The sequence below is a fragment of the Cavia porcellus genome, unplaced genomic scaffold (assembly GCF_034190915.1).
Source record: "Cavia porcellus strain 051 isolate PalLab524CR breed Dunkin Hartley unplaced genomic scaffold, mCavPor4.1 scaffold_19, whole genome shotgun sequence".
NCBI lineage: Eukaryota > Metazoa > Chordata > Mammalia > Rodentia > Caviidae > Cavia > Cavia porcellus.
The window spans coordinates 11,610,955-11,630,131 of record NW_026947502.1 but is presented as its reverse complement, the minus strand read 5'-3'; the positions used below and the strand labels follow the sequence as shown (position 1 = coordinate 11,630,131).

At 38.4% G+C, this 19,177-nt stretch overlaps 1 protein-coding gene across 1 annotated transcript in view; it reads left to right on the top strand.

Annotated features, from left to right (window-relative positions):
• LOC134471742 (uncharacterized) overlaps positions 1-18,966 on the top strand; it is a 36,397-nt gene extending 17,431 nt beyond the window's left edge. Inside the window, exons 3-4 of the mRNA XM_063231375.1 lie at positions 17,213-17,354; positions 18,211-18,966. Coding sequence (XP_063087445.1) covers positions 17,213-17,354; positions 18,211-18,267 — 199 coding nt within the window. The 3' untranslated portion in view covers positions 18,268-18,966. The remainder of the gene's footprint in view (positions 1-17,212; positions 17,355-18,210) is intronic.
• The last annotated feature ends 211 nt before the right edge of the window (positions 18,967-19,177 follow it).

Sequence of the window (19,177 nt, the reverse complement as noted above, 5' to 3'; positions counted from 1 at the left end):
TCATAGTATATATTTCTTTAGTCTTCAGTGACTCAAACTTTAAAAAATTTGTTTTTGGTACTTCATTAAAACACTGTATATATCTGTGCTATTGTAAATGGAATTCTTAAACAATTTTCTAGCCATTGTGTATGTACAGAAATGGAGTTGATATCTGGGGTTGCTTTACCCCCCCCCAAACTTTTTAAAAATTCTCTTAATTTTGATCATTCTTGCTTAGACATTGATCTAATGTATAAACAACATATCTCATGGAAATTTTTTTTGATTCCTTGTAAAGTTTTATAAGTGTACTGAAAGGAGGAAGACGGACATTTTTAACATGTTTTTGAAAAATTTGTAGAAAATTTGCAAAATAAATAATGCAAGATAAAATAAATAGTACCAATACTATGGAATTGGGTTGGTCTTTTTCCTAGTTCATGGGAGGTAAACCCTAAATGCTTTACATTAACTTTCCATCTCTGTGCAAAATACTTAACAGAAAGAAAGAAAAGTTTATGTGGACTCATGGTTTACATGAGTTCAGTTTATGGTCAGCAGATTTCATTGCTGAGGGCCTTTGGGAAGAAAGAACATCCCGGCAGCTGGATGTGGTGGAGGAAAACTCCTCACGGCAGCCAGGAAATAGAGAGAGGGAAACAGACAGAGAGGGAGGGACTGGAGACAATATATAATCAGGAAGGTAATGGTCCATCATCCACTCCCTTCAGTAAGGCCAGGTCTTTGGTATTTCTATCATCTTCCAAAAAAGCAAAGCAAATCATCAGGGGGTTATTCAACTGATGAAGTCAGAGCCCTCCTGATCCACTCAGTCATCTTCCAAAAGCTGAACTTCCAAACACAGACTTTCAGGGACCCTTTATGTCATAACAGTGTTGGAATCCTTTTTGCTTTTCTTTTTTTTTAAATTTTTTTTTTTAGTTTTTGAGACAGAATCTTGCTATGTAGCCCAGACTGGCCTCAGACTTATAGCAATCCTCCTGCCTTAGCCATGCGAGTGCTGGGGTGATAGACCTGCACCACCACAGCCAGCCTGGAATCTTCTAAGTGATGGCATGTCTTTGCTATTCATGGTGCGTCTCTTGGACTATACTTGAGTTTATGCAAATGAGATAGTTCAAGGCGAGGAGTGGCTTTGCCTGTAAAACCTACATGTAATCAGATAGCTGAAACTTTAAGCTAAATAATAATAGCTTGATCTTCAGGCTGGAAATTTGAGTTCAATAGTGTAGTCTATGACTGAAACAGCCATATCTCTGTAGTGGAACTCCAGTAAAAAATCTGGACACCAAGGCTTGGGAGAGCCGTTCTGATTACTGACCAAACATTAGTGTACCAGTAGGCTGATGCTTCCTGGGGACATGGAAGCTTCACATCTGGTGCCCTCCCAGACTTCCCTGTATATCTCTTCATTCAGCTGGTCCTCACGGTATCAATTACAATAAAAGTATTGCATGTGTAGTAGTTTCCTAAGTTTCCTAAATTGTCTGAAATGCTATCAAACTGGAAGAAATAATAGGAACCTTGGATTTATAACCAGTTGGCCAGAAGTGTGGTTGGTCTAGGCACTCAGAACTTATCACTGGCCTTTGAAGTGATGGTGAGCTTGCCAAAGACTATGCCCTTAAAATATGAAATTTGACCCACTTTTGGGTAGTTAATGTCAGAATTATATTTAGTATCCCTTACTCAAATTCATCTACTGGTAACACCTTAGCCTGTTTGCCTTATCATTTATATACTTTTCTCTTATTCTTCTCCCATGTCCCCTTCCTCCCTCCCTCTCTCCCTGTCCTTAAACACTTCATTGTAATTCTTACAGAAACATAGTATATTTATCAACATTAGGGAAGTAAACTTTGATGTACTTCATAATTCCTGTTGCAATGTGGTCACTTAATCCAATTTCCTTGACAGAAATTTCATTCCTATCAGCTGTACAGAATCCCACCCAAGGGAAGGTATTCAATTTAGTTTCATGGTTCTGTAGCCAACTTTTTAAAAAATTTTATTTAAAGGAAGACTAAACAAAACAAAGTGGGTAGAAATAATACATACATTCAAAGAAAAAACAAACATCAAGAAATCACTAATTGATGTTTACATACTGTCTTCTTACAAATAGTTGTTCAAGATACAAAAGTGGAACATATAAAGTGGAAATTCGAACAGTGAGACTGCAAACAGTTCTGTTCAACTATTCAATAAAAACTTAGTAATATGGTTATAAATTCTATACACTTAAACATACATGCAGTTATCCATATCTTCATTTATGTTTAGATTAAACAAACTAAAGCAGGCTAAAATAATTCTGAACAAAGAATAATAGTATTGCTGGATTTCACATCATGACACTCCAGGATCAGCACTGGGTACTGTAGTGTCATTTTTAAAATTTTTATTTAAAGAAACATTAAACAAAACAGAAAATGGGTAGAAATAATACATAATTTCAAAGAAAAAAATAAACAGTAAGAAATCACTAGTTGAAGATTACAGATTGTCTTCTTACAAATAGTTATTCAAGATACTAAAGTGGAGCATATAAAGTGGGGATGAAAACAGTGAGATTGCAACCAGTTCTGTTCAACCATCCAACAAAACTTAGAAATATGGTTATCAATCCTATACACTTAAACATACATGCAGTTATCCATATCTTCAATTATGTTGACATTGAATAAACCCAAGCAGGCTAATATCACTCTGAACAAAGAATAATACTATTGCTGGGTTTCACATTATGACACTCCAGGATCAGCACTGGGTACTTTAAAGTCTCTTTTTCTTCAAAGTATCTGTTCATTTCATCATGTGTCATAAGATCTGTTTTCATAAACTGTTTACAGATTCTACACATGCATGAGTCTTAACATGTATTTCTATCCTTTCTATATTAGAGGGAGCCACCTGAATGTGGATTGAAACCTCCAAAAACTGTAAGAAATAAACCTTTCCTTTTCCAACTTGGGCTTCAGGTATTTTGTTTCAGCAATGAGTAAAAAATCACTAAGACAGCATTCCTCGATAGGTTATCTGTTTCTTGTCTCTAACAGCTTTTAATATTTTGTTCTTATATTGAATTTTAGGATCTTGATTATTATATGCCTGGGTGTAGCTCTGTTTTGGTTGTAGGTGGCTGGAATTCTGTATGCCTCATATATCAGAATATCATTTCCTTTTCCTACGTTTGGGAAGTTTTCCTTGTTTCTGTGGATAGCCTTTGTAGTTCTTTTGTTTGTACCCCAGCTTCTTCATTCACATTCTTTATTCTTAAGTTATAGATCCTTTTATCATCTTCTAGCCTTTGTATTGCTACTGCTTATTTCCTTGTTATTTTTTAAAAGTTTTCCCTTTCATACTCCCACATTGCAAAATTGTCCTCCAGTTTGGATAATCTATCCTTAGTTTCTTTCAAGCAGATTTGCCATCTTTCCATAGAATTTTTAATTTCCTGGTGATCTCTTTGTATCTGCTTCATGTATTCTATATTTTTTATATTCTTAATCAAATGGTTCTCTCCTTTGTTTGAGTTCCTCCTTTCTTCCATCTGTGTCTGCTTGAGGGATGCTTAGTGTCTCTTTAATTAATTTTCTTATATCTTGCTTTATTTGGCTAACTTTTTCACTTTTGAACTTGACTATGAGGTCCTGAATATATCTCTTTATGTCCACTGGTGCTGTGTCTGATATTACATGTTTGCTGTTCTCATTCTCCTTTGTATTTACCTGTCTTGGGTGAATGTTCTCAGGGTTGAGACCTGGGGACTTTCTGTTGTTGCTTCCTCTTCCCATCTGTTTTGCTTCTTCCAGGAGTCCCCAGTTTCTTTCTTTGTTGGTCTCAATTCTTCTGAAGCACAATGGCTAGATGACCCTTCCCACAGCCAGTGTGCTAGTGAATTCAGACAGGGACAGAGTATCTGGCCCCTCCCCTCTGGATCAGTCAAGTGCTGTGGCCTGCACTGTATCACTTTGCATCACCTCCCCTCTGTGTGGGCAGTTGTGGTGGGGTCAGGGGTGGGGCAGCTGGTGGGTGCCCTGTCACTCCTGGGCCCAGGCGACAGGTCTCACCTGCGGTCTGGAGGCACTACAGGTGGCAGCTGGAGTCCAGCAGCATGGGGATCAGTCAAATTGCTGTGACATGCACTGCATTTCTTTGCACTCTCTCCCCTCCAGGTCAGTCAAGCTGCTGTGGTCTGCACTGTCAGTCAAACTTCTGAGATTTCACTGGGTTAATGTGGTTAGTGTGCGCCATCATTGTAGGGACTTATTTCAGATACCTATTGGGTCTCAGCCAGGTTATGTGACCCAGTCCTAGCTCACTCCACCAGTTCCATTCGGGAAGGGAGCAATTGACTGAAGTCCCTGTTGCCTGCTGTACTTGCCAGTACTGCCTGGTCTCAGAGCATCATCTGCTGGAGCCCCCCTATTTGTGGAATGGCTCCACTCCCATCACTCCCCACAGGTCAATGTAGGCACCCTGTCAACTCAGCTCTCCCTTTGGCTCACCGGCCCCTGAATTCAATGTTGAAGCAGCGGGACCTCAGACAGTTCAGCAAGTTGCATCGGACCTTGGCAATCCACAGTGGGATCTCGGCAAGCTGCGGAGCGACCTCAAAAAGCTGTGGCAGGACCATGCAGGACCTTGGATGGTCAGCAAGTCACCTTAATTTCTTTTTGGGATGAGAGAATTTATCTCCCTCTGTTTGGGGCTCCCCACTCTGTATTATGTTGAATTCTAAGTTTACTATCTCAGCGAGCTTCTGTAGCCAGTTGTTATCTATCTGCCATCTTGCTCCTCCCGTGTACATGCCTTCTTAAGAGGTTTTCACCCCTGGTTTAATGATTGCAATTAGTTTGCATACTTTTGGCAAGAAAACTGGATACTTTGAGGTGTATCATACCTGGAAGCCTGTGATATCCATCTGTATTATTTATATTGTCCCCTTGTAAATAGTAATTGAAAAAAAATGATGGAAATATCCTGTTCTTCATCAAAATTTTCCTAGGGATTTAACATTCCTTGATACTCTTTACCTTCTACAACTCACCCATCAGCCTTTGGCACACTTCTGTGATTACTGTATTCTGATGTATTTAGTTACCTATCTACTTCTTATAGAAAAGAACTCATGAATTTGTTTTCTTCTCATGGCTTATAATTCCTTACTATTTCTGATGATTCCATGCCTAAAGCTAGCTCCTGTTTCCTTGTGATATGCCATCATCTTATTTTGAGCACTTCTTTCTTTCTAGAATATTCTATAATATTTCAGGTTGCTAGAATCTCAATCTGCCCTATCTCCTGGAATCATGGAGTCATTAATTTCTCCGAGAAGCCTGGCTTCTCAGAGTGGAGAATGCACTGGAGACCATAATCCAGCATTAGGCGTGCTCACTTCTGGGGATGTTTGTTCACCTTGATCTTTCATGAAGAGTAGCATACTTTGTTTTGGTTCTACTCTTCCAGCTAAACTTTCCAGTATAATATGGAATCAAAGCAGTGATTAGTCTTATTCCTGACCTTAAAACAAGTATCTCTGTTCTTTAACTATGAAGAATAATAATTGTTAGATGTTTTTGGCATGATTTTATATCCTGTTGAAAAGTTTATATTTCCATTTTGTCTGTTTTCTTTATACATACTTGTTTTGATTGATACTTTTTACTGTATATAATTAGTGTTTCCTCTGTTACTCTGTTAACCAATTTTGCACTCATACATGAATGTTTGATTGATAAAATTTGTCATTTATCAATAATTAATTGATAAAATTTATTTAGGAGTTTTGCATCTTACAATTTTGTTTCTACAAACTTTCATTTGGGAATTTTTATTTCATTTCCACGTTGTTGAATAATTTCTTTAGATTTGTCTTCCAATGCACAACTTTTTCTTCAATGATTTTAATCTTCTATTTGTCTTACCCAATGATAATAAAAAATGTATTTTTTGTATTATAAATATTATAATATACAGCAAAATGTGTTTCATTGGTAGCCTTTCGATGCTATCCTTTGTTTAAGTCATTTTGTATACTGTCCCATGAAACCTCATGAGTTTCATTTCAGATTAGACTCTCACATTCCAATATCTTGAGACCTTGTTGGGGGAGAAGTCCAACTCTATTCCTGTTTTCCCCTGCTGACTCTCAGCCATGCTGGGTCATCTCCTGGTGTGTCTGGTGATCTTCATTTGTGAGAATATAAGGCTGATTTTAATTCAGATATAGTTTCCTTGAGAGAGATATTTCACTTGAGGCTGGGACTCAGGAGTGCTAGCAGTGTTGGACTACTTTAGTTTATTCTAGAACTCTTGGGTTATTTTATACAACTCAGAGTCACCCTTCACCCCCCCACCCAGTTTGCTATAAATTTAAGATTTCATTGTAAAAATGAAATACTGCTTACAAGCTTACAGCTCTATTTTAAGTTTAATTTGGGGTATTGAGCGTGAGGGTATGAGTGTCGTAGCTTCCCTTGTGAATTATTCTTGTTTCCTCTGAGTTCAGTAACACAACTAAAAGCGTGCCTTACCAAGGATATAGTTGTTTTAAAAGAGCGGGTCTTTCATAATGCTGTTGGAATCTTTTTGATTCTGTGTTGCTGATTTAAAACTCAGTCCCACTAACGCACATCTACAATAAGTGGTTATGGGAGGAGGGTGAAAACAATTTTAGTAGTCACTCCTTTTGGAATAGGTGAGAAGTCACTGGTTCTAAGCAATTCTGAGCACTTTTTTAAGGCATGCTAGCATCTTAGGGGCTCATTTTCCTTCATGAGGCTTCCCTTCTGCTCACAGGTGTATTTCTGTTGTGCATGGCTCTTGTGGGACTCTGCGTGTTGGGAAATTCTTGTGTCTGCATTATTCTCCTTGGTCACAAGGATTGTTGACACAAGAATTACATACTTGGGAACTGACTCAATCCTCTTCTCGATCAGTGATGCTTAGGTAACTTCAAGTCTTGAAGCGTTGGTTACTTTTAGTCTAGGTTCTCATCAATAAAATGCTCCTAAAAACTTAATGATCTCCCTGAATGATTAAGTTATGTTAAATGCATGTACCAATTTCATAACATGAACTCCACTGTTCATATCACATGCATAAACAACGAATCAATAAAAAAATCCCTGGCATTCTTCTTAGTCATTAGATTACACTAGTTCTGTGTGCCAGTGGCCGCGTTCATCTTTCAGTAAGGTCTTTCACGAGATCATCATCACCATTTGAGCAGAGCTGTTTAAAAGGCTGGGTTCTGGAGTTAGATTGCTCTGTGTCAGGATGCCATCTCTACTGCTGGCTGGCTCTATCATGCTGAAGAAACTAACTTCTTGTAGCTTTAATTTCTTTATTTATAGAATGGGCATAAATAAAAGTTCCTTCCTTTTGTGGCCTTCCTGCCTGCCTTCCTTCCTTCCTTGTACTGAGAATTTATGGAGAAAATGCATATGCAAGCACTGGAGCTGGTTAGTACCCTAAAAATGACAGCTTCTATTGTTAGGAAATGTTTACATGGTCCTGGGGTATGAGGAAGCCTTTCACTGCCAGGCTTCAGTATGCTCACCAGCGGTTGTTCACACTCGATGCCTGGCCTGTGCACTATTCCTATCGGAATTCCAGCTATTCATCAGGGTCCGGACCAGTTACCACCTTTGCTATTGATTTTCCCTCCTCTGTCAGACAGATTCTTTCTGTCCTGTTTTTATAGTAGCTGTTTGTACAATAGTTCTCCCCTTATCTACCAACACATTCCAAAATCTCTAGTGATTGCCTAAAACCCAATATAGTACCATATCTGTTATATTTATCATTTTATACATACATAGCTATGATAAAGTTTAATTTATGAATTAGATAGAACCACACAGAATAATTGTAACAATATACTGTAATAAAAGCCGTGTATGTGTGGCCTGTATCACAAAACATCTCACTGTACTCTCACTTTTTCACTTAAAAGAAATACTTTTGGTTTCTCTTTGGTGTATCTGAACTGCCTGCAATATTCTGTTTCTACCATCATAAATACAATAAGGGTTAGTTGAACATAAGCACTGTGCTTCAGCATGAGTTTGGTAATCCATCAGCTACTCTGTGGCTAAGACCTGGGTAGCACATCAAGCACAGGAACGCTGGACCAAGGGCTGATTCACGATCAGGGCGAGATAGTGTGAAATTTCATCGCACTGCACAGTATGGCATGCTATTAAAAACACTTAAGAATTCTGTTCATAGAATTTCCTACTCAATAATTTCAACCACCATCCACTGCGGGTAACTGAGACTAAAGAAAACCAAGCCACAGGTAAGAGGGTACTAGGTTGCATTTCTGTTTATCACCTACTCTGTTTGAATGGGTTATATGCTGTAATTGTGTAATTTGGTCACTAGAGGGCAGACCTGTCCTTGCTTGTCATATTTCCCTTCTCGCCTCAATTTAGATTCTCTCCCAACACTTGTTTTGAATTGAAAGCATAACATAGACTTCACAAAAGGACGGATGGTGCATCTTTGGGGATTATGTTCAGCTGTTCATTTCAGAAACTTGTCCAAGCTGCTTAACCAAGTGGGGTTTATATTCTCACACAGAAGTCAGGAAGTGGAACAGGTACAGATGTTCAAGGATGTGAAAGAAGATGGGCTCTTCAGCAGTTCCTATTTTGCATCCTTAATGTGTGGCAGACAATCTCAGTGTTATGAGCTGGTGGCTCCATCTATCCCTGCCTTTTAGTCAGAAAGGCAAGTGAGTACAAAAGGCATATAGTATAAAAACCTCGGGTATGCAGCCATATTGAAGTGGGTTCTCAGGAAGCACCTTCATTGACTTCTGCTCTTCCCACTGGCTAGGACTGGGTCATCTGAGTGTTACCGCTAGGGAGGTTGGGAGACTGAATATTGTCTTAGTTACTTTTCTCTCATTGCTGAGACAAAACACCCAACATCCAAAGTTAAAGGAGGCTCTCCATTTGTGGAGGTTTCAGCCTATAGTTGACTGGCTCCAAGGCACAGTGGCACATGGCAGAGGGGCAACAGTTCTGAGTGGTGGAAGACAGCAGAAGCAACAAGAGAGCGAGCAAGACAAGCCTCTTTGTCTACCTTACATTGTATACAGGCTACTGCCTAGGTCAGTTGTAGCACTCAAAACCTTAATGCCAGCATTAAACAATGAGTCGATCACAAACTCTAGAAGCCCACCCCTGTGATTGCATGAGGCTTTGTGCGGACAACTAGGCACAAGCCATAACCAGTATGCAATATGAATACTGTTATACCAAACAAAATCAAGTTGTGTTCTAAAGGGAAAATGAGAAGTGCATACAGTATTGGGTAGGTCACAATACTGTTTATTGGCAGTGCTTTGTTGAAAACAGAAAAAAATAGCATCTAGATAGAATCTAGATAGCTTAATGAAAAGGATACTGATATAGCTCATAGGATGGAAGATATTTTAAGACAGTCAATGTCAGGGGAATTGTGAGAACTTCAAGAGCAGGAAACCATGAACTTTCCCTTTAGGAAACAACCCATTATTTGACTCCATATTGAATAGACTGTGACTGACTTTATTCTCAACTTCAAGTTCTTAAATTTGATTGGCCAAGCTGAGACTCTGTGCTCACCCTGGTTCTGCCGGGGTCATTTCAAATGGATCAGAAAGCACAGAGATAGCCTTTGGTCTCTATCCTGACCCGTCCTTTTTTTTTTTTTTTTTTTTGTCTTTTTGAGATAGGGTCCCCTGAAGTTCAGACTGGTCTTGGGCTCACTTTGCAGACTAGGCTGGTCTCAAATTTGCAAAATCCTCCTGCCTCAGCCTCCTGGGTTTACAGGCATGTGCCAACATGCCCAGATCTGACCCAGGTTTTAGGGTTTGTACTCAAACATTTGAGGACAAGACATCTATTACTAATGTACTTGTCGTAAAACAACTTAACAAACAGGTTAGAATGCAGTTTTTCCAGATTCTAGCATTGCAAATTTCAGAACTGGTCTGAGAATTCTCTTCTCTCTTTAGTGAGTTTGCAGCGTATGATATAATAATGATGTCTGGCTATAGATAAATATGTTTAATTCACAATGATTTCATAAAGGCTGGAGGTTTATTTAATTTAATTTTTAAGCCCACTAGAATTTAATTAAAGCCAGTAAGAGAAACACTTAGTTCCATGTATGGCCACAAGTTAAGAAATCCAGCGATAGATTGTATATCTAAAACACACCTAGGAGTCAAATGTTCTAAATATTGGCAAATTCTGCTCATCTTTTGGGGTCATCCTGGAGGAGAGAAGACAGCTAAAAACTCCTCTGTTGTACCAGCCTTTTCCTCTCAAGGACCTAAAGATGAATATGTCTTTCCTTTTCTACAGGTCTGCTCATCTTTATCCAAGGTTGTTGGGGAAACAGAAAGCAGGAAAAGTCTTATCATTTGTTTCTTGCTGCTCCTTTCCTCTCTGCACCGTTGAATAGAACATGGTGATTAACAGAGCGAGTGCAGAGTCTGACAGATCTGCAGCTAAGTCTGCCTTTTGCAGCTCATTTTCCTTATGGTTATGGGTTAAGAAACCAGTGAACTTGGCCACTCTGAGCAAGACGGATTACTTTCCAGGATTAGTCCTTGCTGGTATATTTTTCTTGTGTGTAAGAATATGTACACAGAGCATTTATAATGCCTTGGTCCTGATTTTATTGTTTAGCATTATATCTTAGGAGTCTTTTTGTCCTAGACTAAGTGAGGTGCAGACTTTTTAATGGCTATTGTGGAGACAACAGTATGATTGTGGTGTCTTTGTTTAACTCATTTCTCATTGGTACATGCTCATTTTCTTTCATATCCGTCCTATTATGACTCTGCCCTGCAGCCTGAGACTTGTATCTTTATATATGTATGAAAATGTATCTTTGGGGACAAATGGCTTGAAGCCTAATTGTTAAAGGGCTTGAGACATTCAGATTGTTATGTATATAACCAACTTGTCTAGCAGAAAGGCTGTACCAATTATATATTTCCACTAAGAATGGTATAGGGAAGTGTTTCCTGCATGCTCATCAATCTTGTTGCTGGGCTGTTTAGAATTTGTTGTTATAACAACAAGTAAGTTTCATTTCTTACAACCCTTTAATTTTAAATGTGGATCTGCACCTATGTTTAAAAATGGCTTCTGTTTCTTTTCTTGCTGTGTCACTTTAAGAGGAGTGGAAGTTAGTTTGTCTTCCAAAATTAATTTGTCCAAGCTTTTTATGAATTGATGAATTTGTTTTCTGTTAAAATTTCCTACCACATTAGTCTCCTTATTCCTTTATGGGTTTGTAGTTTTTACCTAGATGTAGTAATGTTTTCTTTTGAAGTTTTTTGATAATCAGTTTTACTTTGGCTTTCTTTAGTTGGGTGGCGGGATGTTTTGTGTTTATATTGATGTTTTCTTAATTTATTCAATTTTTATTTTTTATTTTTTACATTCTGATCCACTAGAATTTATGTTGACATAAGTAGTGGTGATTCATCTTCATTTTTCCCCTGTAATGCCTGGCTAGTCATCCTGATACACTGTTGAGGAATCTACATTTTTCTCTGCTTTCAAGTGCTACCTTTGTAAGAAGTTCTATGTGTTTGTATCAGTGTGTATGTGTGTGTGTGTGTGTGTGTATGTGTGTGTGTGTGTGTGTGTGTGTGTGTGTGTAGATTCCTTGACTACCAGTTCTGCTCCATTGATCTGCCTGTCTTTTCTTGCAAAGGTTACAGTTGAAAAGGTACATGTACTGTTTAATCTGGGTCCTGAATTTATATTCTAAATTTTGTTTATAGACCTAATGCCTCTTAACTTGGTTTACATTACTTTATTTCTTTGCTGGCCTCTAGTTACTATATAGCAAATGAAGAAGTAATGTGCTTATGCAAAGAAATTTTGTTTTGGACCTGGCAGGTGAACTAGGGTTGAGCAAAATGGAAAAAAAAACCACTTTATTCCAAATTATTTCCAGTAATAAATTGCCTTAGGGCTTTGATGAAAACGCATGAAACACATGGTGTTGGCGATTTGTGGCGATCGGCAGAGTGTTAAGGACTCAGCAGTTGCTCAGCTTCTGTGGTGTGCCTTCCTCCCCAGCCACACTGCCTGTGCTCTCTGTGCGGCATTATCTCCTGTTCTGAGGGCTTGATTTGTTGTTGACGTCATTCCTGAGGACTTTTGCACATCTGGTTCACCTCTGCCAGTCATTCTCTTCCCCAAGGTCCTCTCATTTCCTTCATGGTTTTTCCCAAATATTCCCCACAAAAAAAGTTTTCTTGCGCCCCTACCTCAAATGTGGTTTCGCTGGGTGGTCTTTTTCTTCAAACAGTGCACTGCTTTGTGCCATGTATTTATTCTGACCTTTCCCATGAGTGACCATCTAGCAGATGGCCTGGCATAAACATACTCAAGTGTTCACTGAATGAACAAATGTACATTGCCACATTCTTACCATAACTGTGTATTACTAGCATGGAACTAAGATGCTCCTGAAAAGGAATGTGTGTGAAAAGTTTTCCTTTTAAACCAAAATACTGAACTACCTCTTTCTGCTTTCCTGCCTTAAAAACACGTGATCCAGATTCATAGTCTCAAGCCCTTAGCTACTGCATAGGTGAGAGTTTGTACTGATGGATAGTGGACTTCAAGAAGGGAGCACAGAAGTACGAAGCTCATAGGGTCAGGTTCCCTACCAGGAGCTGCGACGTCAGCAAGTGACAACTGACTCTTAATGTTGATGGGTTCATGTCCAAAAGGGTGCATTCAGAAACTGTTTTCCCCTAATGTCTGAAGGTGCTCGTGTCACAAAAGTTTAGGTTTCCCCTTGTCTGGTTCCATTAAAGGTGAGCTCCAAGAATTATCCATGAAACATATTATGTCTCACTTTCCTGTTGTATTAAAATTATTTCTCCAACAGTATAATAAGTGAGACATAAAGAACATGCTTCATGGATAATTCACATTTAGCCTGACGTCTAGATAGTTTTGGGGGTTTTATAATTTCATACAATAGTTCTGTTCCACATTTAAAATTGATAGTTGATTTTTTGTATTTTTATAGGAACTCCAATATGGAGGGCTTTTGGCCTTTGCTCCTTTGCTATACCTAGCATGTTCTCTTTAATTCATTTTACTTCTATTTACTTTTTCACTTGGGAGCTTTCCTTAACCATTAGGTCACCTTTCTACAGCATGCACATGTGGGTGTGTACACACACATGCACACACATGTGCACACACACACACACATGCATCACTGGCTTCCTTGTCTACCATCTGAGGTCCTGAGCGGTGTCAAACACTTTCCTTTTTCATCTCTTGGACACGGTGCTCTCATTCCAAAATCACATAGTTTTCTTTTTTTTTAATAATAATGTTCAAAATTGTTTTTACCCATAATATTTCCTTCCTATAGATTTTTTCCCCAGTAGTGTACAAATTTTCTCTTTTAGGCCTACCTACAGTAAGTATAAATTCTTTTCCATCTGACAACTTCACAATATTTAATGAGTAAAAATCATGATCTCAGGTCTTCTTGTTCAGAGTGAGTGATTCCAATTATTTCAACTTTACTGCTTCTAGGCGCAGAAATGCAGGTTAATATGGAGTTACCTTATAGGGTTGAGCCTCTGTGTTTATTTATTAGTGGTTTATTTATTTATTTTTAACCAGCTGGTTATCTTCTGAAAGAGTACTCTATAACATAGCTTTCTCAGAGATGCTGACTTCCTTTATTGAACAAAAGATAGATGGATATTTTACAAAACCGAAGTTTAGCTTTTAAGATTCTGCTTATTTATGCATATGGCGTAATGTCAAATGAGCCCTAGAAAACTTATACTTTAATAAGTGTATAATCTGAATACAGTTTTGCCTCTTTATCTTTAAAAATACTTTTGTTTGAGTGTTTTTCTGGAAGGGCTGAACTAAGAAGGTATGTATAGATGTGAAAACAGTGTAATAATTTTGACTTATAATCAAAAGAAGGCCAATAAACATGTTAGGTTTCTATATTTACTATGGAGATCAGTGTAGACCTAGAGCTGAACTTTTTTTGGAGTTCATCCAGCTTTTTTTCCCTGACTTTTTATGGCTTTCTGAATCACTTTACTTGTGTACTGTTTGAAGTTTTATTTGCTGATAAAGGCTATTAACCAGTTTCAAAGTGGGAGCAATAAAGACACTAACACACACCTGGCTGTATGTTTCCACACTGGGCTCAACTGATCCTGTCTCTAGCAAAATGAGTAGAAAAAGAACAAAGCTAAGATACTAAAGGAAGCATGCCTTAGGAACAGAACAGCAAACCAAACAAGGGAATTTGTTTTAACAAATGAGAGACTTGAATTTCCTGCGTCATTTCCTAATTCCAGAGAAAACCCAGTAAAACCACAATGAGAAGATAATTGGTAAGAAACACAGATACGAATATCCAGTACAAAGTATTCTTTTGGCTTACTGACCCTAGAGCTATGCAGGAGATTAAGACATGATGGCCAGCTGCCTTCCTGCTAGAACCATTTCTTCTGGGAATGCCTTTACCTTTTTCTGGGTCTTTAGGTTCTTGCAAAGTGGCCTCACCCCTCAGCTGCCATCTCTGTCGCAGGGGACACTGAAGGCATTCCCAGGACAGTGGGCTCTCCACTTCTCTGCCGTGTACCCCACTACAGTTGCCGTTCAGTTTCAGGAGTGGGGTGACTGCTCTCCTGCCTCTACAGTGGGCTGAGACTCTCCCACCTTCCTCTGATTATGAGAAAACATTGACAGAACATAGCTGAAGGGATTTATAGAACACTCAGAGAGAAACAATGGTGCCTGTGGGGCATCTGCTCACAGGGTCCTTTATGCTTTCCTAACTCAACGCTGAGTCCAGCCGAGTTTTATTCTCGCAGTCAGAAACTCCAAAACTGTGCTTGAGAGGCAAGGCGAAAATGATTCCCTGCTTTTCCTTTCTTCTCTCTATGGAGAGAAAATTCTATTACTATCTGCCCTATAGTGAGTGTAGAAGAATTGGCAGAGAGGATTTCTATTTCCTTTCAGGTCATGAGTACTTTTTGTACAGTCTGGGTGATTGAGAAGCACCCTGTGGGCCCTAAGAAGGACTTTACCAGATTAGCCTAGTTTCTTGAAGCATCATCTCTCGAAGGAGGAAATCTTACCTTTAATAATCTTGTCGTGTGGCTAGGACATGACAAAGGAGGTAAGAGAAGAGACTTCGTCAGGATGGAGAGGTCGGATCCATTGCAAGATGGAATTCTATGTAAAATGCCTTCTGACATGTATCAGTTAATCATTTATCAATTTTTTTCACTATTAACGCTCATTTCAAATTTATCTCCTTTTATCTACTCAGATCTCTTTTTCTTTCATTTGGAATTACAGTCATTTTCTTTTCCTTCTATCCAATTATGTTTTAGACAGGAAAGCAGTATGAGTAATGCATTTGTATATTCCTCCATATAGGCTGTAATATCTGTAATTTAAAAATAAAGAAGATCCCTTTTTCCTTTTATTTTGGCAGCATCTCAAACCAAGTTTATCTCTTCTATTTATAACTCCCTTGAGTCATGGTTTGAATATTATCGCATTCTACTTTAAGATGTGTAAATGGACAATCTACAAGCTACTTAATTTCTATCTTGATGGAATTAATTTAGAGATAATGTAAGAGCAGTTAATTAAAGACATTAACTAAAAATGACCAGGAAATGAAAAACAAGGCATGCTTTTGCTTCTATGTATATTTGTAGCTAATTAAAGTCCTGAGAAGACGATACTTCAAAACATTTGAAATACTACTTCCATGAATGAATAACACACAGAAACATAATGAAATTAGCTCAAGGCAGAAACTAAATACAATTGGTATGTTAGACATTGAAACTATTTTTTAACCCTGGAAGGATAGCCTCAGTATTGTCACACTTGAATAATATTGAGATGTTATTTTCTACAGTGTGTGATGTTTGTGCTGCTAATGCAAAAGCAATAATAGATTAAAGTACCAGTGTTTTGAGGAAATCAAAGCAGTAGAAGTAAACTCTGTTAGTAAACACTGAATTATTTACCTGCAAACACAATTATTTACATATATGTATGCATATACACATGTAGATATGGATATATGTGTAAGCATAATTGATGCTCTTTTTTCTTAGCAGTTATATTCTGTGAACTCATTGCAAATTTTGGATTAGTGAATTCTGAACCACATCTCTTAGGGAAATGCCAGAGAAGAATCTTTTGAGGCTCCAGTTAAGGTTTCATCAATCATTCACAGTGTGACCTTGTTTGATGTAGCTTTCTGTTTAAAAACATCTTATTTAAAATAGATTGTTGATTTACTGTCAAAACTTTATAATCGCTAAGCTTGAAGTAAAGTTAGCCAAGACACATTTTTTTCTGTCTAGCAATGTAAGACAGCACTTCATTACTATGTGTAGAGGGATTTTATACAGCAAAACATTCACAAGACTCATAAAAGTACCAAAGCATGGAACTAAAGAGGCTTGAAAATGGTCACTTGTATATACTTTAGGATTTGAAGCAGTCTGTAGGGACTCACCTCACCCTACCTGGGATGGATACAAGTGAAAGTTCTGTGTCCTGAATGTGTCCTGGACTGCCAAAGTGCAATAAATAATTTGGGGTTACAGATAAACATTGGCAAATGGGAAAATTTACAAGAAATCTTCATGGATGAGGATTTGTCATGTATCTGAATGAATATGCACATGTATATATACCAAATTTGTTTAAGAATTTTTGATGAGATATAAAAAGTTTCCATTAACTCACCTATGAAGACACAGAGTCCTCAGTGATTACCTAGATTGAGCTAGGGAGGGATTGGGAAATGAGAGAGCAGGCAGAGTATTTGGATTCAGGCTAACAAAAGTCTCCTAAACTTGACTGTAGTTAAAGTTGTGCAACTCTGTCAGTGTGCTAACATCTGTTACAATCTTATATTTTAGGTTATGTGGTGTCCAAATTTTAGTTCAATAATTTTTGTAAGTGTTAGTTAACTTTTGATTCTGAAGAATGTATCTTTGTACATTATGGGGATAAGATTGAAACAACGGCTAAAGCATTTCTGTTGGATACCAAAACACTTTAGGGATTGTTGGAAGCTGATTTAGCTACCATTTTCATGAAATACCATTTTTGACTTGAAAGGTTATCTAATGACTATTGTTTTTCAGACTTAGTCATTTGGTAGACTTTGTCTTGAAAACCAGAAAAAAGACTGCAGCCCTTCCAAGGGGAGAACCACCTGCAGCTCCTGAGATCCTCACCATGTTGAACTTAGGATGCTGGAAGTCAAGCAAGCACCTCCCCTCCCTGGTAAGTGGCAGCAGTGTGGCAGACTGAGGCCCTTCCAGGGGGAGAACCACCAGCAGCTCCTGAGATACGCATTATGTTGGAACTTAGGATGTTGGGAAACCAAGCAAGAAGCTTGCCTCCCTGGTAAGTGGTAGTGATGTAGCAGACTGTGGCCCTTCTAGGGGGAGAGCCACCAATGTCTCCTGAGATCTGCGCCATGTTGGAACTTACAAAGCTGGGAAACCAAGTAACCATCCTGCCTCTCTGCTAAGCAATAGAGAACCTACTGGCTAGGGAAAGCTGTGTGGATTTTGCTTCTTCCCAGGGCTTCTGGGGGAGCTTGTAGGAAACTAAAGTGTGGTTTTGTGGTAAGAACAGTGTACTCTGAGAAGACCAGAACACTTGGTGGGAAGAGTTCTCAGGGTATTTTTTTTTCAGTGCTGGCAGATGAACTCAGATCTTCATGTATCCAAGAAAGTGATCTGCCACTGAGCTACATCCTGACCTCTTATTTTATTTTGAGACACAGCTTCACCAAGTTATACAAGCTGGCCTCGAGCTTGTGATCCTACTGCCTTGGCCTCTGAGGCTGCACCACCATGCCAGCAGACTGATGTTCTACACGGAGGTGTCTGTGAGCTCTAAGTCTCCCCATCACACTAACTTAGCTCTTCAGTGTTCTCAAGCCTAACCCTCACTGCTACACAGACCACAGTGTTAGCTAGGAGCTTCCACCCAGGCTGCTTACAGCTCACCTTTTCAGATTCTCCCTCTCACAGCCCTTTCTGGAATGGAAGGTTGTCATCACTTCACATCTGGTCCCTTCTACTCATTCACAGTTTTCCCTCCCTCTCTTTGTTCCCATGTTGCCTCTTAGATCAACGACTGTTGTGACCTGTGTCACTGTGGATGCAGCATAGTGAAAGACCAATAAACACAGGGTGATGGTGACTGTAGTGGAGATGTTAAGCAGAGGAAGTGATGAGAACCAACCACCCTTGAAAACAGACTTCTGTATCAACAACCCATGCAAAGCAGGCAGGCATGTAATAGAAATAAATTTCTTGCACTTTTATTTAAAAAGATGTGGTTCAATTTTGATACTTTTGATACTACTTTTTTTTATATAGTTAGTCTTCTTTTTATAGCAGGGTACGGAGGTCCCTAATTATAATTTTATTGATGCTTATCTCTATTATGTCTAGTAGTGTTTTTTCTTGAAAAACAATAACAAAGAAGAATAAAAATGATGATACAGACATTCAAAACTAAATAATAGGAGATTAACACTGGATAATGTATTTCACATTGTCTTCAAAGTAGTTGTTCAGATTACAATATATAGTCAAGAAAAAGTGATCAAATGATCAAACAATGAAAACAATTGTTCTTTTCAGTGAACAGATTAGTAGTATAGTTATCACACACACACACACACACACACACACACACATGCACACACACACACACACATTTTCATTCCTTCTTTCTTTTCTCCTTTCCGTATCCCAGTTGTTCTTACCCTTGGAGCAGTTTCTTTCCCTTTAAATTTCATGTGTCTATTGCACGTTTTGGATCTTATTCACTCTTTCAGTTTTTAACACTAGGGAAACAGTATGATATTTACACATGCCAGGCTGATTTATTTATTCACATATGAGTATGGTCTCAAGTTGCATCCATTTACCTATAAAAGCCTCAAATTTATCCTTCCTTATAGCTGAGTGATACTCCATTACATAAAAATAACACATATTTTTTTATCCATTTCATAGTTTATGGGCATTTGGGTTGTTTCCAAGACTTAGTTATTACAAATTGTGCTGCTATAACCATAAGTGCAC